Source organism: Chiloscyllium plagiosum, chromosome 11, assembly GCF_004010195.1.
Source record: "Chiloscyllium plagiosum isolate BGI_BamShark_2017 chromosome 11, ASM401019v2, whole genome shotgun sequence".
NCBI classification, from domain to species: Eukaryota; Metazoa; Chordata; class Chondrichthyes; order Orectolobiformes; family Hemiscylliidae; genus Chiloscyllium; species Chiloscyllium plagiosum.
The window spans coordinates 41,885,046-41,910,894 of NC_057720.1; the positions used below are offsets into that span (position 1 = coordinate 41,885,046).

The following is a 25,849-nucleotide window of genomic DNA, read 5'->3' on the forward strand; positions in this document are numbered from 1 at the left end:
CAGCTAATACAAAGGGAATCCCAAAATCTTCCACAAACACAAATTGTAAAAGGGTGATCAAAGGAGCAGTCAGGCTGATTGGGAACCAAAAAGGAGGTTTACACATAGAAGCAAGGGGCATGGATTAAGTATTAAATGAATTGTAGCTGTATTTGCCAAGAAAACAGATACTGCCCAGGCCATGGTGACAGAGGAAAAACATAATTCAGAATTGATAAAGATAAAATATCAGATAGATTGATTGTACACAGAGTAGACAAGGCACAAAGATTGCAGAAGCTGCATCTAAGGAAATTGAAGAAACTGAAAATTAAAATTACAGTGGGAATTACCATATTTTTTCATGCCAGTGTTGGACTGGGGTGTACAAAGATAAAAATCACACAACACCAGGATATAGTCCAACAGATTTAATTGAAAGCACACTAGCTTTCGGAGCATCGCTCCTTCATCAGGTGATAGTGGAGGACTCAATCCTAAAACACAGAATTTATAGCAAAACTTTACAGTGTGATGTAACTGAAATTATACATTGAAAAATACCTTGATTGTCTGTTGACTCTTTCACCTGTTTGAATACCATGATAGTTTCACTTCTTTCATGTGTAAATCACAAAACCTTTTTTTAAAGTTGCATTCTCAGGTTAGCTGAAACAATGGGTGATAGCTAGACAATATGTTGAAGGTGTTAGTCCCCTGTGTTGTCTGTCTCTGTCATGATGTTTAGATTGATTCTAATCTAAAAAGTGAGATACTAGAGTTTTACATGAATTCATGCAGTTTTTAAGCAAAGTACAATGTAACTGCAAGTACAAATTCACCCCACAAAATATGTGTGTGCATGTGGGTCTTTGTCTCTGTCTGTGTGTGTGTCTGTCTGGGTTGGGGGTTGTGAGTGTGAGAGAGAGTGTATGTGTGTGTGTAGTGAGTGTAGAGTGTCTTAGGTCTGTGAGGGGGTGGATGCGTGAGTGTGGGAGTGTGTGTGCATGTCGGGGTGGGGGGGTTGTGAGTGTCTGAGAGAGAGAGTGTGCATGAGTGTAGAGTGGTCTAAGTCTCTGAGAGGATGCCTGTGTGAATGTGAGAGTGTGTGTGTCTGTCAGGGTGTGTGGGTGTCTGTGTGTATAGGAGTGCCTGTGTGTGTGAGAGAGAGAGAGAAAGAGAGTGTGTAGGAGTGTCTGTGTGTGTGTGTGTGTGTATAGTGCAATGGTGGTCACCTGTAATGTGACATGAACCCAAGGTCCCGGTTGACGCCCTCCCTATGGGTACCGAACTTAGCTATCAGCCTCTGCTCGGCCACTTTTCGCTGCTGCTTGTCCCGAAGTCTGCCTTGGAGGATGGTCACCCAAAGGTCCGAGATCGAATGTCCTGGACCACTGAAATGTTCCCCAACTGGGAGGGAACATTCCTGTCTCCAGATTATTGTGCGGTGCCCATTTTTCCATTGTCGTAGCCTTTGCTCGGTTTCCCCAATGTACCATGCAAAGGCTACGACAACAGATGGGGAGGAGGAGGCTAAGAGCAGATTTGATAGATGTTTTGAAAAAAATGAAGGGTTTGGACTTAATACATGGGGAGAAACTGTTCTCACTTGTTAAGGAATTGAGGACAAGAGGGCATGGATCTTAAATAACTTGCAAAAAAGCAAATGTAATGAGAGAAAATAATTGTCCTTATTTTTCAATTTACTCACTGTTTAAACTAGCCTAACTTGTACAGTAAAATGTATTGAAAAATGATTATCTCTGATAAGATTCATGCATTATTTGCATCAGTGGAAAAAGTGACACAATTTGCTATCCAGTCAGTTCTGCTATAAAGCATGTTCCTTCTATGTGTGTTTCTTCAATTCAAATTGGCTTTAATGCAATTAAAGAATTTAGACTGATATTTGTAGAACGCAAACTTTCCTTAACTGTATTGGTTATAATGCGATTCCGACCCCATTGTTTAAATTGTGCTGCTATTTCACGATTTTCTTATAATGCGAAGTTGCATAGGAACAGAACTATCATGTTAAATTAGAACCGACTATTGTCAAAGCAGTCAAATATCTTATCCAAGTTTTTGCACTGCAGTAAAAAATTCCAGAGTATTATAAAAAGGGGAAATAGACAATTCTGCAGCCGCAAAGCAGACTCCAGGATGGTAGGTGTCAGGCTCAAGGAGATCTCATAACATCAGTCGGGCATTTTGAAGGAGGAGGGTGAACAGCCAATGTTCATTGTCCATATCAGTACCAACAGTTAAAAATAGGTCTGAGTACTAACAAGGAAAATATAAGGAGTTTGGACATCAATTAAAAACTAGGACTTCATTAGTAATAGTCTCAGAATTACAACCAGTGCCACACATCGGCAAGAGTAAAAATAACAGGATTTACCAAATTATTGTGTGGCTGGAGAAATAGTGTAGGAGGGAGGAATTCAGATTCCTTGGACATTGGAACTTGTTTTAGGGAAGGTAGGACCAATACAAGCATGATGGGCTGCGTCAGAGCAGGGTCCGGGCCAGTTCACTTGGCGGAGTCGGGACTGGGGTTCACTCATGCTGGTGGGAGGATCTAAACCAGAATCGCAGGGTATAGGAACTTGAGCAGGGTGACAGATGAGGGAGAAACAAAGATAGAAACAAAAGACAAAAAGATAAGAGCAAAAGTGGAAAAGCGGGAACAAAAGAGTAAAAACCAAAGGGAAACAATAGTGCGGAATTATGCTTAGATTACTGAAAAGGTAAAAAGACAAGTCTGAAGGCTTTGTGTCTTCATATTGCAGAGCATGCACAATAGGTATTATGAATTAGCAGCACAGATACATATTAACACTTATGGTATATTACAGAGATATGGCAGCAGGATCACCAAGAATGAGAAAGGAATATCCAGGCATTTTCACTAGTTAGGAAAGACAGACAAAAAGGGAAAGGAGGTGGGATAGTATTGTTAATAAAGGAGCCATCAATGCAACAGTATTTTGTAATTTATATTTTATACTGTCTCTCCATATTCTTTCTGCAAAATGTGTCCCCTACACTTCTATTTAAACTTTATCTGCCATCTATCTGCCCAGAGTTTTCAAATCTGTATGGGTGGAGATAAGAAAAAGACAAAAAGGCAAAAAAAATTGAATGAGACTGGTTATAGGGCCCCAAACAGTAGTGCAGATGTGGGGGAAGGTGTTAATCATAAAAAGAAAAATCAAAAGGTGTATGTAATAAAGTTAAAACTGTAATCATGAATGACTTTAGTTTAAACATAGATTGGATTAATCAAATTAATAATGGTATTGTGGAAGAGAATTTCCTGGCATGTATGTGTCATGATATTTTAGATCAATATGTTGAGGAACTAGAGATCAAACTATCTGAGTGGGTACTATGCAATGAGAAAGAATGAACAATCTTGTTGTTCACAGTTTCTTAAGAAAGAGCAACCATAATATGATTGAATTTTCCATCAAGTTAGAGTGAAGGTCATTGAATCTTAGAGTCCTGAATCTAAATAAAGGTATATATAACTATATGAGAAGCAAATTGGCAAGGATGGATTGGGAAACCTTACTAAACAGGTTGCTGATGGATAGTAATGGTTCACATTTCAAGAGATGTGTGCTATGAATTATGACATTTTTTAAAATTTGAATTGGAAGGGATCGATTCATGATGTGGCACAAGTAACTATGCTGGCACCTCACCTATTCACTGTACTTAAAGAAGTTTTATATAGACAATAAACAGCTGTCTATTGACGACTGCCAAATAACACAAAGATTAGCAGTATTATAAAACCTAATAGTACATGTAGGAGCAGAATTAGGCCATTCAGCCCATGAAGTCTTCTGCACCATTCAAGAAATCATGACTAATCTGATGATCAAGATTTGCGTAAAGATTTGTAGCTCGGTTGCCATAACTGTGGGTATATTCACTGACTGGGAAGTTGATTTGCAGACATTTTGTCCCCTTGTCTAGGTATATCTTCAGTGCTTTGGAACCTCCTGTGAAGTGCTGCTGTACCGTCTCTTCTGGAATTTATTTACAAAGAACAACGAAAATTTACAGCCTGAGCTGATCCAAATGTACTGTCTAAACCTGTCGGTCAATTCCTAAGCATCTGTATCCCTCCACTCCCCACCTATTCATGCATTTATCCTGATGCATCTTAAATGAATCTACAATGCCTGCCGGCAACACGTTCCAAACGCTCACCACCCTCTGTGTGAAGTACTTGCCGCATGTATCTTCCTTAAACTTTCCACCTCTCACCTTGAAAGCATAACCTCTCGTTATTGAATCCTTCACCCTGGGAAAAAGCTTGTCTCTATCCACCCTGTCTAAACCCTTCATGATTTTATAAACCTCAGTCAGTCCCCCCCCAATCTCCTTTTATCTAATGAAAATAAACCTAACCTACTCAACCTTTCTTCATAGCTAGCACCTTCCATACCAGGCAACATCCTCGTAAACCTACTCTGTACCCTCTTCAAAGCGTCCACATCCTTTTGGTAATATGGCAGCCAGAACTGTACACAGTATTCAAAATGCAGCCGAACCAATGTCTTGTACACATTTGGTTCCGTTCCTGCTGCTTCCAGTTGCTCGTTATAATGGCCAGTATATTGGGTCCCTATTTGTTTGTTGGAGTCCATGGATGAGTGTTATACTTCTATAAATTCTAAGAGTCTGGCCTCCCTGTAAGTTGGATATATCACACAAGTACATTCTTCACATGCACCTTGGCAATGAACAGATTTCAGCATAATGTTGTGCAAAGCATATGTTCCATGACTGAGAATTTTTTTTTAAAACAATGCTACATCGTTGTAATTCAGATGTTAAACTAGGATCTCTTGTACACAGCAAAATATCCCATACCACAATTAAAAGAAAAAGGGAACCTTTCTGCTGTACAGCTCATATCTATTGGTCAACTCTCAGTGCTTCCTTGGAATGAGGCAGACACTTCGTACAGAGTCCTTGAGTAAGGAGGACCAGAGAGAAAGTTGCAAGAGAAAAGTTATATGAAATCAGGATGAAGTCCATGAAAGCCAAAGGATGTGGAAAAGAAAAAGGCTAAGGGAGAAAAACATATTTAAATAAGATATTAATATTAGTCATTTGTTACTGCTCTCATGTCTTCAGCTTTCATCATCCACCTTACATCAAGACTAGCCAAACCTTAGTGAAATAAGGTATGCCAATGTAGGCGTTCCACGCACTGTTTCTACATGTTGAGTAAAATTCACAAGTCATCTAATGGTGTTTGACCAATCATTAACTCCAAGTAGAGAGAGCAGCTTGGATTGCAAATATTTGCCATTCTGATGCTATTGCTTGAACCCCATCAAAACAGATGAAATATCTAATTTGTCTGTAAACTGTGTATATAGTAACTTTAAAAATGCTGTTTAAAATTAAATGGCTGTAATCAGTTTTAGCATATGCAAAGGGTGTGGAAGGCAGTGTACATAATAAATGCAAAAAGAATTAATATTTATTAGAATAAAACAGATTAATAGTTTTACTGTCATTGTTAACTATAAGCCTTCACAACAGATGCAGCCAATTACATCAAAACACTATATTAACATATTGTGATTTGTAGAAACTGATTTTTTTTTGTTCTTCAGGTATGATGATGTGAAAATAGATATGATAATGTAGTGGTAGATGTTAAATCAAGGTAGAAAGCCACAATAAATTACACAATGAATTACAGTATGCAATAACTTACCTTATGAAGTGGATCGAAATTGTAAGGCTGGAAAACAAACTGCTCAAATGAGAGACACTCATACAGAAACCAAAAGCTGGGATTTTGCAGAATGATGTAAACTATTGTGACTGTTCTCAAGCTTGCAAAACATGAACCAATGTTCAAGATTAAGATCTTAGATTAATATTTAAGGAACTGATTCTTTATGTAAATTATAATGCATGCTCATTTAACCTAATCTATTTAAAGGCATGTAAATCCTACAAAACCAACGTTTATTTTTGCCCAACTAAAATCACAAGTTTTTGCATATGCATGAAATGGATTTGAGGATGGTATAATTTAGAAATGTCAGAAGAGTTCTCATATGCTGACTTTTGAAGCAGTTGACAAAGCTTAGATGACGACTGCATGGAGCTTTCTCACGCCAGAAAAACAATAAATATTATCTTCTGTTAAATCAACAATCTGCTGATTACCAGCTTACTTTAAATGAGACAGAGCTTGTAGGTTAGGAACAGAAACAAATATTGTGACAATTATTTCATTCCTGAAGAAGGGCTTATGCCCAAAACGTCGATTCTCTTGCTCCTCGGATGCTGCTTGGCCTATGTTTTTCCAGCGCCACATTTTTCAACTCTGGTCTTCAGCATCTGCAGTCCTCACTTTCTCCCAATTATTTAATGGGCAAAACATGAAGTTGTTCAATGATGAATATTTTATTCAATAAATATCCAATATATCATTCAATCATCAGTTCTGTGGTCCTATCATAGCTCTTAACAGTAAAATCTTAGAATATCACAGTTCTACCAAAAATTTGGCATTTTTATGAAATGTAGGATTTTCCCTATTTCATTCTGTATATATGTTGTCTCAATTAGATTGCCAACAGGCAGATAAATTGAGTTTCCATTTATAGGCAGAGCTGGTCTCTGCACCTGGAACTACACTGGAGACATAAACTTGACTGCATTTCTAGGATACCAAATATCAGGCACAAGTAGCGAACTAGGTACAACAGTCATGCCCTCCATGATTGAATCAAACAGTACCCTGTATTCATGTGAAGAATGGCAAATTGGAATTTCCCTTAGTTATGTTCTGTGCAAAAACAAAAAAAAAAAAGAGGTAGAATTATAAATTTTAGGCAGAGTCTCAATTCACAACCTTGTTACAGCCATATCATATGCATAGGCCAAGTAGGAAACCATTGCACATTTTCAACCATTTTTACATGCTAAGTATGGTATAGTAACAGAATAGCTTTGCAATCATTTCTGTCACTTCTGCTCAGCTGAAGGAAGCCACTGACACCTGGGAAGAAAGTACTTGGGAGTATCACAGAAGTTCAAAATACCATCTTCAGCAGATAAAATGAAAACAAATGAATGTTTGCCTGTTTAGTTTTCACACAGTCCAATTTAATGAAATGAACATTAAAATGAAAGTCACACAATGTACAACAAGGAGTTAATCAATCTGTTTTATTTGTATGTCATGAGGGAATACCTTAAATAAGACTTCTTCGCCAGCTTGTCCACCACTGTGTTTACAACCTATTCAGGTTGCATTTTAATGAAATCTCAGTGTCTTACAACTTCAGACCAAAGGATTCTCTTTCGAAGTGCAAAATGCAAACAAGTGATTTCAACCAATTGAAAGATGCTGAACATTCAGCATCATTAAAATATAAAATGCCTTAGTTCACTGTATTTGCAAACTTGTGATTTTTCACTTTTAATATAGTAAAACTTTGGAATAAGTTTTCTTGTTGGTACAGTCTTTATCCAAGTCTATGGTGTGCCAGCAGCTTTTTAGTTGGCTTCATTCTTTGATGCTTCATCAAAATTTTCAACAAGGTCTGCAAAATCAAGTTTTTAAAAAAGTTTAAAATGAAACTATTGTACTATTACTTATTAAATCTTTTCATCCACTTTAACAGGTCAAGATATGAATTGTTAAATATACTAATAGAAAATTATCAAACTGCTCTACAGACTGCAACATTAAATTATTAATGGCAGAATGGTGAAACGTTGATTTGAAGACTTATTTGTTCCAAATTCCTGATTACAGCTCATCAGTGTACCATTCATCAACTACTTTCAATAGTCAATATTAGTTGACAAAATCTAGCAACGATAGGAGGTCTGGTACAGAAGAGCGCCTCAAATGCAGTAGTGAGTGTGGATGTTATGTAAGAGCAGACCACAAAAATGGAGGTCTAAACAGGGAAATATTCTCTTTTGAAATCTTTCAATGGACAATTCCAGAAGGATGCATGGCAGATTTTTGCAGATTTGTGTAACAAAGTCACCAGTTCAGGCTAGTTTCTCAAAGGTCAGACTGACAGGGCAGTTGTTAATCTTTTCACCTATCAAGTACTCAGGAATGGCAGACACAAGATGAAGAGCAGGGTCATTCGAGTACTGAACAGGATGTTGTTGTTGCAGTTTTAACTCGAACGGATTTATGAGATGTTAATGAAAAATCAAGGGCAAGTTATATTGTTGAAAGTTTACTTTTATATACCACTAAACAGTAAAAGTGAAATAGACTAGCAGATTTCAAACCTGCATAATGTAACGATTACCCCAGTATAGACTGGGATGAACTGTAGTAAGGAAAGAGGAAGGAAAACATTTCTGACATGAGATGTGTATGAATGTATCCTCAATCAATACATCTGTCCAACTAGGAAGGAACCCATTTTGAATTTGGTTCTGGGAAATAAGGTATGAGTTTACTACAACAGGAGATAGTCCAGTAAACAGTAACAAAAAATTAAATTCTTGCTAAGTAAGAAAATGCGTAAGGTAAAAATGTTCAACTGGGTAAGAATCAATTTAAGAAGGGACCTAATATGGATAAAGAAAAATGACTCCAGAATAAAGTAATAACCAAGCAAATGAGCTCATTCAGCAAATAAATAATTAGATATAAAGTAGGCATAGTACTTTGAAGGGAAAGGTAGAATACTCAAAGCTCACATGACCAGCATAAGGGGAATAAAAGAGTTATAAAATTGAAAAAGAGGAGACACAACATAGAGCAAGATCCACATTTTGTGCTCAACACTTGCTGCATTTCTTTTTCTGTTCATTCATTGGATTTGGGTGTCATAGCTGAACCAGCATTTATTACCCATTCCCTGTTGCTCTTTACAATTGTGTAAGCTGCCTTCTTTAAAAGCTGCAGTCCAGTTAGCAACAGTTTCAATACAAGTAGAAAGAGCTCTAGAATTCACTAACCAGTGATTGGCGATATATTTTCAGGCTAGGATGGTGAATAGCTTTTAAAGAGACTTGCAGATAGTATGTTTTTTTTAAAGATATGGAAGGTGCTGTTGAATGAGCTTTGATAAATGTTTGCAGCGCAACTTGTAGATGCTGATGCTGCTAAGCATCAATGGAGGAGTTAGTGAATGTGGAGCCTATCAAACTGGTTGGTCTGACCTGGATAGTATTAAGCTTGAAGGTTGCTGGAACCGAAACGGAGGGTCAGAGAGCAGGTTATTCCTGAGCAAGTGCTGCTTGATAGTACTGTTGATGATACCTTCCATGCCTTTACAGATGATCAAGAGCAGAATGAGGAGACAGTAATTTGCTGTGTTGGATTTGTCACTTTCTCTTGTGAACAGGACATACTAGGGCAATTTCCCACATTGTCAGAAAGATGTCTGGTCTCCTTCCTATCGGAAAGATGTTGTGAAACTTGAAAGGGTTCAGAAAAGATTTAAAAGGATGTTGCCAGGGTTGGAGGATCTGAGCTCCAGGGAGAGGCTGAACAGGCTGAAACTGTTTTCCCTGGAGCATAGGAGGCTGAGGGGTGACCTTATAGCGGTTTACAAAATTATGAGGGGCATGGATAGGATAAATAGACAAAGTCTTTTCCCTGGGGTCAGGGAGTCCAGAACTAGAGGGCATAGGTTTAGGGTGAGAGGGGAAAGATATAAAAGACCTACGGGGCAACTTTTTCACGCAGAGGGTGGTACGTGTATGGAATGAACTGCCAGAGGATGTGGTGGAGGCTGGTACAATTGCAACATTTAAGAGGTATTTGGATGGGTATATGAATAGGAAGGGTTTGGAGGGATATGGGCCGGGTACTGGCAGGTGGGACTAGATTGGGTTGAGATATCTGGTCGGCATGGATGGGTTGGACCGAAGGGTCTGTTTCCATGCTGTACAACTCTATGCCTCTATGTATTGTAACTGACCTGGTATAGCTGGTGCATGGCTAGCTCTGGAACAGATCTTCTGTACTATTGCCAGAATGTTGTCCAGGCCCATAGCCATTATAGTACCAAATGTTTCTCTACTTGTTTCTTGATATCATGTGGAGTGAATCAAATTAGCTGAAAACTAGTCCCTGTGATGCTGGATCCTTTTCTCCTAATACTTGTTCACACGATGTGGGTGGTGCTGAGTAGGCCAGTATTCATCCCTAATTGCCCCAAGGGAAGTCAAGAGCCAACATCACTGGGGTCTGGAGTCACAGTTGGCTAGACCAGGTAGAAACAGCAGTTTCTTACCCTAAAGGAAATTAGTTACCCACCAACAGATTCATCATCATTAGACTCGAAATTCCAGTTTTGTTTTATCGAATTCAAATTCTGCCATCTGCAATAAGGGGTTTCAAACCTAGATCCCCAGATCCACTACCTGGAAATTATCTTTGGATTATCAGCTCAGCAATAATACTACTAGGCCATCAGCTCCCACCATACGGTGGAAAGCAGATGGATCATCAACTCAGTGCTTCTGGTCAAAGATTATTGCAAATGTTTCAGCCTTGTCTTTTGAATTATGCAGGGTTCCCCCATCACTTGGGGGGGGTCGTTTAGGGATATTTGTGGATCCACTTCCTTCTTCATTAAATTGTTTAAATGTCCAAAACAATTTGCAATCATATGTGGCAGGACTGCAGAACACACATCTGATCCACGAGTTGAGAAATTGCTTAGCTCTGTCACTTATTGCTTGGCATGCAAGTTTTGTATTTTCATCACATTGACACTCAAGTTTCAGATATACCTGATTCTGCTTCTGACATCGCCCATCTGCATTGTACATTGAACCAGGGTTGATACAATTACCGTCAAGTCATGGGAGAGTGAGGAATATTCAAGGCCATGAGTTTGCAGATTGTGTTGGGAGTATAGTGCCTCACAGATGTCCAGTCTTGAGGCGCCTGGACTGTTTGAAGTCCATGTTGTGAAACTTGAAAGGGTTCAGAAAAGATTTACAAGGATGTTGCCAGGGTTGCAGAATTTGAGCTAAAGGGAGAAGCTAAATAGGCTGGGGCTATTTTCCCTGATGTTCGGAGGCTGAAGAGTGACCTTATAGAGCTTTATAAAATCATGAGGGGCATAGATGGGGTATACAGACCTGTTCTTTTTCCTGGGTTGCGGGAGTGCAGAACTAGTGATGAGAGGGGCAAGACTTAAAAGGGACCTAAGGGGCAACCTTTTCATGCAGAGGCTGGTGAGTGCATGGAATGAGTTGCCAGAGGAAGTGGTGGAGGCTGGTACAATTGCAACATTTAAAAGACATCTGGATGGGTATATGAACAGGAACGGTTTAGAGGGATATGGACCAAGTGCTAGCAAATGGGACTAGATTAATTTAGGATGAGTAGGATCAAAGGTCTGTTTTCGTGCTGTACATCTCTATGATTCTACCCCATTTAAGCACAGTCTCAGTGCCACACAGTATGATGACAGGACTTCACGTCCACAAAGACTGTGTGGTGGTCACTCTTACCAATACGACTGAGGACAGGTATATCTGTGCCAAGCAGGTTCTGGAAAATGAGGTCAATCTTAGAAAATTTCCCAAAGAGGTCTGTGGTCGGATTTGGGTAGTGGTGATTTGACATTTCCCAACGTTCACTGTAACTTTCTGTCTTCATAGGATTTCAATGATAAGGAGATTGGAAGATTAAAACTTTTAGCTTTGAACACAAAATACCAGATGACCAATCAAGACATTTTCAATAGTTGGTGTGCAGTGAGGTGATTTGAATACAGGATCACAGATGTCTTGCTGTAATTGTACATAGCACTTGTAAGACCACACCTGGAGTAGTGCGCGCAATTTTGGTCTCTTTATAATAATTGCATTCCAAATAATGCAAGTAGCATGTGACAGAGAGCAAAGTGATCCTGTAACCAAGGGATCAAATTTAAGCTATGCAATTCTGCCACATTCAGTCACGAATAATAGTGGACAGCTAAACAACCAACTTCATAAATATCCCTGTCCTCAAAGACGGGAGCACAGCACAGAAGACAAAGGTGAAGGATGTGCAACAAGCTGCAGTCAGAAGTGCCAGGTGAATGATATCTCTCAACCTCCGTGTGAGGTTCCCAGCATCATGTATGGCAGTCTTCAGCCAATCCAATTATCTCCACATAATATCAAGAAACAGCTGACAGCCCTGGATAGTGCAAACTCTATGGACCCCAGGGATGTACCACCAAAAGTACTGAAGATTTGAGCCCTGGAACTATGTCCGTGCTCCAGTGTTAACTATGCCTTTAATCAAGCTTTCACACTGATATAGAGCCAGCAAAGTGGAAGATTGCCAGGTATATCCTATCCATTAAAAAAGTTAAACAGGACAAATGTAACAGTCAATCATCACCCTATCAGTATACTATCAATCCTCGAAGTGATGGAAAGATTCAACAGTGCTACAAAATAACTAAGAAACAGTTTGGAAGATTATCCTGAAGGGCTTTTGCTCGAAACATCGATTTTCCTGCTCCTCGGATGCTGCCTGACCTGCTGTGCTTTTCCAGCACCACTCTGATCTAAACCCTTGGAAGATTATCATTCTAGTCATCACTCTACCTGGGACGTCATCATCTTCTTCATCAATGTCTTCAGGTTTGGGCGTTTTATTATCCAAAACTAGGTTAAACAGAAAATAAATGTTTTAGATTGTTACCAAAACCTACATTTCCCAATCATACATTTACAAAATGCCAACATGTAGAGCTACAACTGCCTTGATGAAACATAACACCATATTTCCATATTCCTTCAAAACTTAGAGAGATATATACCACATCCAGAAAAATATCACTATTAAAAACATTTCATGACTCAAAATGATTTAATTTCTATACAGATTGTGACAACTTTAAATTAAAACGGTATGCACAAGTTCAAGAGAGAAAATAAGGCCAACAAATAAGGCAGCAACAGATTTGTATATCCCAAATATATTTATACAAGGCAATTCAAATTTTGAAGAAAAGCTCTCTCTGGTATCAGGTCAAGTTCTTACACCACAAATCAACATTACGAAAATGGATTACCTGAATTGTTATCACATTCTGACTGTAGAAGTGTACGGTGTACAAATTGGCCACTGTATTTTCCACATAATAAAATCAACTATGCTTCAAATGTATTTCACTGGCTTTGAAGCACTTGAGAAGTCCTAGCTCGTGATGAGATATAATCAATCCAGTTTTTTCCTTCCTTTAAAATCATGCTATATACTAATATAAACAACTAGATCCCACTAAATTCACTGTGCTGAACTGCACAGAAGAGAAGGAAGGTTTTTAGTGAAATTAATCTTATCCAGTACAAAGCTAAACAAGTAGTATCTTTATCTGGAACCCTTAAATACTTAAGCAGTTTTCATATAAAACTCAATGTGGATTTAACCTCCACGACTTTCTTTTAAAAAGGGTAGAAAATTGCATGTAATAAAATGTGCATTTTTTTATTAAAATGCTTAACACTTTGTTACACATGCAAAAATTGAATTTTTGAGTGTAATGTTTAGACTGAAAGTCAGAGTTGACTTTTACATGGGTAACATTAGAGGAATTTACATGCATGCTTGACCGAAGCGAAAACCATTACAACTGTTTGCAACAGAAGAAAATAAAAAAGATCGAAGAACTTACATTAATTATTCACAATCTGAACAATAATAACCAAACACATGAACATTAAACAAAAGTTTTCACCATTTTCGAGGCAATGTGTTCATTAATGTATTCATTAATGTATTTATACCCGGATAATAAAATTAGATGGCATCAACAATTATACTTTGCTTCTGGAATTTTTGGGCTTTGATCCCTGAAGAAAATTGTGATTTTTAGACCAATCATGGGGTCAACATTTCCATAAGAATAATTTTCACATGAATGTATATGGCAACTTCAATGAACAAACTCAGTTCACCAATGGAAATACTTTATTTCAAGCAAACCTTCATAATTTAGAACATCTAGATTATATCTCCTAACATTCTCCTCAAAGAGAATTCTTCAATTAAAAGCTCCCAAGCTTTTACAGTCTTCTTTAACTCAAGTGTTTCATCCTTATTATGTCAAGGAATTTCTGTTCCTGCTCCACTGGTATTTAAGATGGAGATGATGACTGGTTTGGGGGCATGGGTGCTGGTAGGATTTACTCCTCGGGGTTTGGTTTTTGTCCCTGGCAAGCAATAGAGCTTGAGTATTGAAATATATCTAAGACTGAGTTAGGCATTTTCTTTTCATTGACAAGGGAGTTGATGGTAATGGAGGAAACAGGTAGGCAAGTGCAGCTGATACAAGATGAGATCAACCTTGACCTTGTTGAAAGGCAGAGCAGGCCCAACTGAGTCACCTAGTCAGTTCTGCCTTAACGTATTTTTCTCAACATGAATTGGCTTTAAAGCAATGGAAGAATTTTGACCATTATTTGTAGAAAGCGGATTTTCCTAACCTGAGTTGGCTATAACGCGAATCCGGCCCCATTAGTTTAAACGGTGTAGCTAGTGCATGATTTACTTATAATGCAAGATCGCATGAGTAGGGAATAATCGCTTTATATCAGAGCTGACTGTACTCAATTCTAATTAGGCAAGTTGTGAACATCTCCACCATTTTGCCCATTTGTATTTAGCGTGGAATCCTGCTTTTTTTTTTAAAAACAAGACTTTGCTGATAAATGTAATCTCTATCATAAATTCCAAATTTCAAGTATTGCCTATTTCTGAATCCCTTACTTTATCAGCATGGAGTTGAGCTAGAGGATCAACCATTATTTTGTTGAATAGGATGCAGTTATATTCAGTTGGATGGCCTACTATTGCAATTTTCCGAATATCATGGAGCAGGTACAGAGATTCCTTGGGATAGCAAGTAAATAAAGAAATTGGATTACATTCCTGTTGCACAAATTTGGGTCATCCCATATCTTTTATTATCAATGCAATACTCTTCAGCTGTAGTTGCTCTAGTAGTTAGGCAAGTGTGGCAACTGACTAGTATCCAAAAAGATTTCACAAACATCAATGACATAAATGACTAGACACTCAGTTTTGGTGATGATAATTCAGAAATAAATTCTGGTCATCGTACATCGAGAAACTACTTTAAATCTGCACCCTCTCATTCTCAATCCCAGGCTTCTGAAAGAGGTAGCTTTTAAGGTGTTCTAATCATATTGGTCTCAAATTATCTCAATGTTAGCAACTTCTGAGGGCAACTTTTTTCATAACTAGGGCGTTGCATGTATAGAATGAGCTGCAGAGGAAGTGGTAGGTGCAGGTAGCGTTACAACATTTAAAAGCCATATGGACAGGTATGTGAATTGGAAAGGTTTAGAGTGATATGGGCCAAATGCAGGCAGATGGGATTAGTTTATTTTGGGAAACCTGGCTGGCATGGACAGGTTGGACTGAAGGGTCTGTTTCTGTGCTGTATGACTCCATGTTCTAGAATCTCTCCTTCATGGGAAGTGGAACATTTGTCTACTGGTGACATATTAATTTTGTTTTATTAACATTCAAAGACAGGTTGAGTTTTTTGTATAGAGAATTGAAGAAATTGAAAGTGGACAGGAACACTGCTGCAATACACAAATTATAAACCATTATTTATATTGGTCAGTTTAATTTTGGCTAAGACTAAAAAGGCTTTCACCAGGGTGGTAATATAATACCCAGATCAGAGGGTAGCTGAACTTTGATGAGGTGAATAGCCACTGTCAGGTAGATCGTAAACAGCATGTGGATTTACTTGATTCCGATCTGGATTTTGCAGTTGTTGGTTTCCCACTTAAGATTGTTATATATTATTATAAAGTAAATGTAGGATTTTGATGAAGTTTCTTGGTTATTGAAATTTTAGTAGTACAATTCACACAGCCGTACAATTTACTATGCTCTCATTTCCACATCACTAACCAAGAACCAACAGGCATGTTGATTGCAGTGTATGAAGAACTTCCCAGAATTTAATCTAAATCTATCATTTACTAGTTTAGATATGTGGTCTTCTTTTATATTCTTTGATAATATTTATAGTTTTACCCCCAACTCGATGGACTTCCTCAAACAAATACCTGTAAATAACTCTTAGACTTTTAAAAAATAACTGAACATTTACCAAGTATAATGAGCTTAACTAAGCCTTCTGTGTGTAATTTCTTGAAGCACCCGCGCATGACTTTGCATTGGAACACCAGTCCCCCGAAAATAAGTCAACAAGCTGGGTGAGAAGGATATATCCCACAACACACAAATTTCATCTTCTCCATAGTTAACCTATTCACTCAACTCTCGCAATCTTGTCTTTCTTAATGCATTTTTTGTTTAGATTAGATTTTTTAGATTAGATTAGATTACATTACATTACAGTGTGGAAACAGGCCCTTCGACCCAACAAGTCCACACCGACCCGCCGAAGCGCAACCCACCCATACCCCTACATTTACCCCTTACCTAACACTACGGGCAATCTAGCATGGCCAATTCACCTGACCTGCACATCTTTGGACTGTGGGAGGAAACCGGAGCACCCGGAGGAAACCCACGCAGACACGGGAAGAACGTGCAAACTCCACACAGTCAGTCGCCTGAGGCGGGAATTGAACCCGGGTCTCCGGCGCTGTGAGGCAGCAGTGCTAACCACTGTGCCACCATGCCGCCCACGATCTGTATTTTCTGAAGTTTGCTTGATTTACTAGTTGTAGAGTCAGAGAGTCATAGAGATGTACAGCATGGAAACAGATCCTTCAGTCCAACCCGTCCATGCCGACCAGATATCCCAACCCAATCTAGTCCCACTTGCCAGCACCCGGCCCATATCCCTCCAACCCTTCCTATTCATATACCCATCCAAATGCCTCTTAAATATTGCAATTGTACCAGCCTGCACCACATTCTCTGGCAGCTCATTCCATACATGTACCACCCTCTGTGTGAAAAAGTTGCAGATCTGTAATTTTCCAGAATGTTCTTGTATTTAAAGAACATTAATTCTTGTTGTACTTACTTTCTTACGAAAATGTAACTGGGTGCTATTTCTGTGATATTTCCCTAAGTTAGCTACTTACACAATTTAATTTCCCAAATCATGATTCAGTGTTGTACTACTTGTAGGAAACAATCTTGGATCCTCCACACAACCTCACAATTTTGCCAGATACATAATTTTTACACTGATCCATCTTGGGGTTTAGGTTTAATGTCACCGATTATTACTGGTCCATTGTACCTGCGTTTTCTTTGATCACCTTCATTATTTCTCAATTTTAAACCTTTTTGCAGTTTAAAAACAACGCTTAATAGAGTAATACTCCCATTAATTATAATTACCTGTATTTTTATTTTAAACAAAATTCTATCTGCATTCTTCTCTGAATAAAAATTACATTCAAGTTGAGGCATGACTATTTAAGCTGACAGTCCAGCACTGTAATGACATATTGAAGGTATTGTCTTTTAAATGAGATAGTAAAAGACTTCCCAGATGGATGCAAAAAATGCCATTGCACTAACTTAGAGGAGCTGCTCTGCCTGGCCTGCTGTGCTTTTCCAGCACCACTCTAATCTAGACTCTGATTTCAAGCATCTGCAGTCCCGACTTTTGCCTCTCCTCCCCATGCCTCTCCCCAGAGCCACTGTAAGTATTTATTTCAGAACCAACCTTTTTAACACAGATTATTTTACTCAATTTTTGGGACTTTGCTCCATTCAGATTAGCTGCCGCATTCATCATCTTCTAACAATGACTGCACTTAGTATTTAATAAAACACTTAGTAAAACACTTCAGGACACTATTAGTTTGCAAAAAGAGTTCTTTTCAACATACTACTGATGTTACCTAAAATTTATTCCAATAAATATTCGTCTTGTAATCCACTGTGACCCAGTTGATATTCTTTATTTATAGGCAGTGCAGCAGGTTGTAAATTGAATCATTTGCTTGTTCCACGTATGTGCTAAAATTGATCTACATAAGCAATACAAATATATATTCCCATGGAAGATACTCGTACTACTTTCGTGGCTTAGAAAACCCTCTGCACATGTTGTCATGCTACAAAACAGGACTAAGATCAAATTTTTAAATGCAGAATGTAACAACACAAGTACAATTATGCAAAAGATCTTATTCATACCTTGCCGAGGCAACTGTTCAGCTAACTTTCTAAGACTTGTTAGACTGTCAGCTCCAAGCTGGCTCAGGATGCCCGGAAGCATTTCTGTGATCTGTTTTGTCTCAGCATGGCCGGTAATAGCAAAAGTATTGGCAGATAATGAAGCCTGCACTTTAGGATTATTGAAGTGAATGACCTGACCATCATCCTTAATCATATTCACCTGTTTGGCACAAATTAAAAATATTCATAAGGTGTGTCATTCATCTGAATATAAAATATTTTCAATATACTGTTTAACAGCAAATTCAAATGGGTTTCTCAGGGGAATTAGCTCATGAACATGGCTGTTTAAATTTTCATTCCTAAAACAAAGACCCACTTGGTTGTATTGTTCAACGTCAGCAGCCTCCATCATCTAGACTAACTGGTCATGCTCAAAATCAGATAAGAAGGGTTCATGTTAGGCGTCATAATACAACAAAAAATGTTACTTGCATCTAACATCAACAGGTCCATATTTTTCAATTGCAGTTATAGCACAAATATTAGGATTAGGAACCATAGCACTGATCAATTTGTATTTGTACTGCTCTGATTAACAGTCTACTTAGCAAAGCAAGAGAATGAACTGTGCAACACTGTAGCACCAATCTGTATTTAAAAGTTTAAATAAGAGCCAGACTACAACTTTCAAAAGAAATTCAGATGGCAAAAATGTGCCCAATGTAATTGTACTCATCCACTGTGATGCTGGGAAGCAAAAATGTAGAAACGTAACTAAAATAGGATCATGTCCCTCACAATTGACTAAAATTGAAAACTGTTTCTATTAGCAAATTCAAGTCACAAATAGATCTGAAAAGATGGGCAGAAATGTTTACAATAGATTAAGTGATCAAATAATTTAGTAAAAATGCACAGAAGGTACCTCCTCAATTCCAGCAATATTATTAACTGCCAGTTTCTTCAGAGAGCTTTGCAATTTTTTATCATCAGCTGTAGCTGTTCTGTGTACTACCTTCTTCTTTCTGCGAGCTGTACCCTGAAAAAAAATTTGATTGCAAAGTAAACCTGCATAGCCAATTACTAGAAAGTCAAAAGTAAAAAGAATCGAAAAGGCTTCCTCTGTTATTACAGATTAAACTTGAAACTGATCATGAAACCAACATGAGAAATATTTCTGTAGAATCCCATTAACGATATCAGCACAAAACATTCATTTTCAAATATAATTTATCTGTGCAAATAACACAATATACACTAATGCAAAGTTTAGACAATACATTACATGAACACAAAAATAGAGTGATAGGTTACAAATGAACAAGACATGGTTTACTTTAAAAGAAATTGTTCTGTTAGTAACAATTTTGTTGAGTTTAACAGGCTAAACTCAAGAGGCATTTCCCATTGCAGCTATTACCAAACTAAAACATGCATTTTTTTCCTCAAACTAAACGACTAAAGACAGGCAGATAAATAGCCACACTCCACAATATTAGGCTATTAATCTACTTTCACGTATTAACAACCTTGGTCTGTCGATTTAAAGCTCATGCCTGGATTATGGAAGCTAAAGAACTGCCCACTGAAACAAAATATGAGAGATCTAAACGCGTTACATGTAAAATGCATAAATTAATTATCAATACTGCAAATTGAAAATTGGTAAAGGATTTAACAATAACACTGCAAAAGTTCTTTGGGTTCATTTTTAAATGATCATACTTCATTCAGAAACAGAGCTGTATTTTAATATTTGCAAATTATTCCTAAAATTGGAATATAACAATTTTAACATACCCTTTCGTCAGCACAGTTTCGATGTAAATGCAGTCTAATATTGATAAATGTAAGGTTAGCCACTTTGGGAGCAAAAACAGGTCAGTAGAATATCTAAATGGCTATTAACAGAGAGGGGAATGTGCAACTAGACCTCGTACACAAGACACTGAAGGTAAGCATGCAGCTGCAGGAGATTGTACGTTAGCATACAACGCAGTAAATTGAATGTTAGCCTTCATAGCAAGTGAATGTGTGTACAGGACCAAGGATGTCTTGCTGTAATTAGAGACTTAGTGAAACCACACCTGGAACATTGTGGGCAGATAGAGGGAATGCAGACTGAGTCCTGGGATGGCAGGACAGACATGAAGAAAGATTGAATGGGTTAGGATTATATTCATTTGGAGTTCAGAAGCATGAGGCGGAGATCTCATGCAAACCTACAAAATTCAAACAGGACAAGAAGGTAGATGCGGGAAGGATAACAAGGCGAACAAGAACCAGGGGGTCAAACTCTAAGGATGTGGGATAGACCATTTGGGAGCGAGATAAAGAGAAATGTCTTTACCTAGAGACAGGTGAGCCTATGGAATTCACTTGCAGTTGAGGCCAAAAATTGTATGATTTCAAGAAAGAGTACGATAAAGCACTTGGAGTGAAAGGAATCAAAGGTTACAGGAAAAGTGGGAATAGGCTATTGAGTTAGGTGATCAGCTGTGATCATAATGAATGGCGAAGCAGACTTGAAAGGCTGAATGGCCTATTTCTGCTCCTATCTTCTATGTTTTTGATGTATTATAGATACAGTAACAAAGAACCAGAGTGCAGACTTGACTCCTTTTATCTCATCTGCAATGCTATAAGAAACTAATTTAACAAAGAGGGAGAAGCCTACTAAAGAAGTTAACCTGCAAAAATTCATGGACATTACATTAAATTTAGTTGTGAACAGCACATATTTGAAATCCCCATGAATTTATATTGTTATTACAAGCTCCTAAAGTGTACAGTAAAATAAAGGTCTGAAAAATTCCTTTTAGTATAAAGAAATGGAGTCGGAGTTAAAGCAAACATAATTGAGAAAAAATATTTCTACCTATGACCAAACCCTTCTGATCAGAAATCTTACTCCAAAAATCAGTTAACTACCTTGAAATCTGTCAAGTTAACTTTCTGAAAGAGCTTCACATCATAATGTGATCATACATAGTGCCTCTTGCTCCTCACACAATAGCCGAAGGCTGAAATACGAATCCTAGCACTGGTCAGTCAGCTGCACACATAGCTAATCTTTCTGCCTGAACCAACAAACAGTTCAACTGCATGGAATCAAAGCCAAGGCAAAGGAACGCTCAATTCTCAGCATTCTCCACTGATTACAGATCAGGACTAGAAACCTCAGATAATTCTATACCACAATATCCAGGTGTGGAACAGTAAATATTCACACGAGAGAACACTGATCACTCATGTGGCAAGGCTCCTGCCAAATGAAGAATAAATACCTTCCAGCTGCCCACCCACATTTACCCAAAATCCCATCAGGATCGAAAAGCAGATGTGAAGACAGGTCTTTTTGACAACCATCCCTGCCTGATTCTTCTTTAACTAGGCAGCGGAGACACGAGTGAAAAACCTTGAAATTAGAGGAACCTCGATTATCCGAATTTCGGATTATGCGGCAAGATCGCAAGGTCCTGATATTTGGCGAAACTGTTATCTGGCAATCGATTATCCGAACGAAATACTCAGCGCCAGTGTCCCTTGGATATCCGAGGTTCCTCTATAAATACTCAAAATAATATTTTAGTAAGCTAACTGTGAAATGTATCATAAAATCAGATTGTATTGCTCATTTAATCTCCTTTCAACAGTAAGATAGACATTTTATTCATTCATTGAGAATAAAACATAATTTTACTATTTCACAGCACTGACCTCATACGTCAAGGTACCTGTCAAATGAAGGACAAATCTCTGTTCGAGTTGCCCATGCAGTGTGGCTTATTCCTAAAGTCAGAATAAAATTCCAATACTAGTTCATCTGTGTTTAAGATGGTATTGGAGTGGAGGTAATTATACTTAAAGAAAAAAGAAATAACTTCTTCCAAATTAGCACAATGTAAAAAAGAAAATAACGAATATGTAAAGACTTTGTAATTACAGGTCAAACTTTGAAACTATTAATCAAACCAACCTAGAAGATTATTTATCATTTTGTAGAATCCTATCATTAAAATCAGCAACGTAAATATTTTCCTTCAATTCAGCAATTGTTTATAATTAAAGTAAACTTTTTATTAACCAGCAATGTACCAGTTGATTAAGAGATCCACATAATCAATATAAAAACATACTAAGTAATAAAATCAAAACGCAGGGGTTTACTCATCACTGTTATATTTTATATATGGCATATATCACTCAAAAATGATAATGCTCCTTTGCCTTAAATAAAATCTACCGGCAGAGAATCTTCTCACACACCCTCAACTTACGACTTGGATATTGCAGATTGTGATAATACAGTAAACTTCTGGCATTTGAGGTTATATAGTTTTTGCTGGTTTATCAAGAGTGCCAATTCATAAAGAGACAGTTAAAACAAAGTTTGGTATAATTGAAAGACTTTGGGTGTAACTGTTAAGGCCAGCATTTGCTATCTGTCCAGATTTGCCAAAAATCATCTTAAACTTCTGTAGTCCATGAAGTATATATGTTTCCATGATGCTTTTTCTGTCTATACTTAAGATAACCAGCACATTTTATTGGCTAGTTTTATATTTTAAAATTCTTTCAAACTTGCCAAAGTTGATCACATACAATGAACTGTTTTTTAACTAAAGCATTCAATGAGTATATGCAGCAACCACTGAGAAAAGCAATGAAAAATAAGTTATTTCCCCAGTTTAATGTTGTTAGTTGAGAAGAAACAGACATCTGCTTCTCCACAAAATACTGTCATAGAATCTTGAACATCACTTGAAACAAGCAAGTACTATCTCAGTTTAACATCCCATCTAAAGGATTATGCTATATAAGGGAGTCCAGCACTTCCACAATTCTTCATTGTAGTGTCAGGCCAAATGTGCCTCAAACCCACAAGTTATTGATTAAAGAGGCTATAAGGTTTCCTTTAAAGTCATACTCCATCTGAATTTGATATGATGTAGTACAAAAGGTTTAGGCACAAGGAAAGATTACACTAGGTTAGGACTAATATGTTAGCTTGGTCAGAGAACTGACCAGCAGAAAGCCAAGATTCAGGATAAATGGGGCTTTTTCTGGTTGGCAAGCTGTAACTAGTGGGGTGCTTCAGGGTTCGGACTCAGGCCCCAATTATTTACAATCTACCTTTGCATCCATATCATCAATATAGTATGCACTGTAGCCAGATTTGCAGATGATATGAAAATACGTGGTAAAGTGAGCTACAATGAAGAAATAAAAATTTGGCATCTTTTACTTATGGAATGGAATATTGTAAGGAAATGCTGTTGCAATAGTACAAGCTGAAACTGCATCTGGAATACTGTGTACAGTTTTGGTCCCCGTACTTGAGGAGGGATATAAATGCATTGGAAGCAAACATTCATTACATTAATTCCAGAGATGAAAGGCTTGACTTATGAGGAGAGACATGCTGTTTAGGCCTATACTCACTAGAATTTTGAAGGATGAGGGAGATCTATTTGAAGGATGTAGGATGCGAAAGAGAGTTGACAAAGTAGAAGTAGTGCAAACGTTTCCCCTTGTGGGCAACCTAGAATGAGATGTCAAACTTAATACTAAGGGATGACAGAGTTTAAAAAGATGAGGAACTACTTCACTCAAAGGATTGTCAATCTGCGGAATTCAGAAAGTTCAAATTTCAAAATTCAGAATTCACTACCCCAGCAAGTAGTGGATGCCAGGACAACAAACAAACTTAACAAAGAGATAGATTCTGAATTAGTGATGCATTGAAGGGTTATGGGAGCAGCCAAAGTGGGTCAAGACTGTATCAGGATCAGCCATGATCGTAGTAAATGGAAGTAGGCTGGAGGGACTGAGTTGCTTCACCCTGCTCCTAGTTTTTCTGAATGCTGACAATTTACAGGAAGGTTCCAAAATAAAAGCCAATCTCAGCCAGGTCTATAATGTATTCATGACATCTGTCTACTTAATCTTTGCACACAGACTAAAACTTGCTGGCCACAAAAATACACTTGGTTACACCCGAAACATTGACTTCTCCACCTCCTGACGTTGCCTGGTTTGCTGTGTTTTTCCAGCCTCCTACTTGTCTACCTTACAATAATGTAAGGCACAGGTACAGGCAAAATAACATATTACTTTACTGCAATGAGAAACTGCATTTTTAAAGTATCTCATTGCCTGCAAAAACACAGACATTCTAAGGTCAGGAAAGGCATTATTGAAATGCAACCCTCAGCTAAAAAAAAGAGAATAGACAATAAGCAACATCCACTGTATTCAGTAATCTTACTTGAACAGAAACCTCACCTTTCCTCCTATCCGGACCTGAGCCTGCAGTTTAGCTAACTTTTCCTGATTCATAGCGTTTACTCTGAGGGAGAGAGAAAAAAAAAGTTGAGTTCAAATTATCAATATTTACATCGAAATTTATTTGCAGGTTTGAAACTGTATCTATCCCCGTAAATTCAAATCCATGTTTCTGCTCGAAATTTTAAAGTTATCAAGTAACTCAAACACCTGAACACTCAAAATTAATCTTCTATGAATTTTTACATTTATTCATCATAACCCTGCTTCACTTCACTAGCACGTCCCAAACACCAAGAACAAATGGAAGGCTGATTGAAAACTTCAACTACACTCACGCAGAGTCCCTCCTGAATGTAACCGACAACAGCAATTCAATTCGGTACGAATATAAAATTCGAGTCTCAAAAAAACGATCATTTTTCTCCGATCAGACGCAAGACTAATACACTTTTCCCTCCACAACAGAAGTCGGGATGCGGCCTAACGTCCTCCTGGCCTCTGAACAACAACCAGCCACTAAATTAGCACAAACAGCCCGTTTCTAAAAACCCAGATGCCAATTAGTCTTTTTCAAAACATTGTTCCAACCATACGAACCGCTCCCCCATTAATGCTTTACTCACTCAGATGCAGATTTCACCCCGACCTGATCAGAGAGTCGACTGTCCGACGACTTACACTGTTAGAAAACTTTCCCTGCCCGACTCACAAACCTTATTATGTTTGCCCGGACCCAAAGGAAACACGCGGTGAGCAAGATGGCGGCTCTGGAAAGAGATGGAGGTCGGGAGGCAGTACGCGAACGCCCAGTGCGTCACCCCGCACGTGACGAGACCGGCCACGCTCGCACATGCGCAGTGGCCTGGGGAGAGACGGTTAAACGGTGTTGTCATCGCAAAACAGGGGTCACCGGAGTGTGACTGGTAATGGGTGAAAGTGGAACAGCAGTGGGTTCAAAAATCCCACGATGACATTTTATTTTGGCCGATGCAGCTAGTCTCGTCTGTAAAGGTCGCACAGAGTTAACAACACTTAATTAGATCGATATATGTCTTACGTGTGGGATTGTGGGCGTCGCTGGCTGGTCGGCGTTTTTTGTCCGTCCCCAGTTGCCCTTTTCTTGCTTTATCTCCGGATCAGTACTGAAGACTGGTGATCCAGAACTTGTCACATCCCTAGCCCAAGCTGTTCCGGTCCAGCTACAACACTGGCATCTGCCGAACAATGTGAAAAATCTCCCAGGTTTGCCCTGTTTACAAAAAGCCAATTCCAAGCCGGCCAATTCCAGCTCCATTACTCAACTGTTGATTGTCAAGTTTCATCAAAAGTGCTATAAAGCATCACCTACTAGGCAATAACCCACTCAGTGATGGCCGGTTTGGGTTCAGCTGGGGCCAGTCAGCTCCTGACCTCGTTACAGCCTTGATTAGACAT

The 25,849-nt window shown here is 38.3% G+C and overlaps 1 protein-coding gene across 2 annotated transcripts; it reads right to left on the bottom strand.

Moving 5' to 3' along the window:
* Nucleotides 1-7,183: 7,183 nt before the first annotated feature.
* Nucleotides 7,184-25,234, bottom strand: btf3l4 (basic transcription factor 3-like 4). 2 transcript variants are annotated; one of them, XM_043699197.1, is made up of 6 exons: nucleotides 25,129-25,234; nucleotides 24,413-24,476; nucleotides 19,050-19,163; nucleotides 18,140-18,341; nucleotides 12,571-12,630; nucleotides 7,184-7,574 (listed from the first exon to the last, which is right to left on the bottom strand). In XM_043699197.1, the coding sequence occupies exons 2-6, from the start codon at nucleotides 24,464-24,466 to the stop codon at nucleotides 7,528-7,530; spliced, it is 477 nt and encodes a 158-aa protein (XP_043555132.1). In that variant the 5' UTR covers nucleotides 24,467-24,476; nucleotides 25,129-25,234; the 3' UTR covers nucleotides 7,184-7,527. The 2 variants fall into 2 exon arrangements, with proteins under 2 accessions (XP_043555132.1, XP_043555133.1); XM_043699198.1 differs by having other exon boundaries at nucleotides 25,039-25,171.
* Between the last annotated feature and the right edge of the window lie 615 nt (nucleotides 25,235-25,849).

Coding starts and splice junctions, on each gene's coding strand:
- btf3l4 (XM_043699197.1), bottom strand. CDS start 24,466: ATGAATCAGGAAAAGTTAGCTAAACTGCAGGCTCAGGTCCGGATAGGA. Junction 12,631..18,139: donor TGAACAGTTGCCTCGGCAAG/GTATGAATAAGA, acceptor TGTTTAACCTAG/TTTTGGATAATAAAACGCCC. Junction 7,575..12,570: donor AGAAGATGATGACGTCCCAG/GTAGAGTGATGA, acceptor TTGATTTTGCAG/ACCTTGTTGAAAATTTTGAT.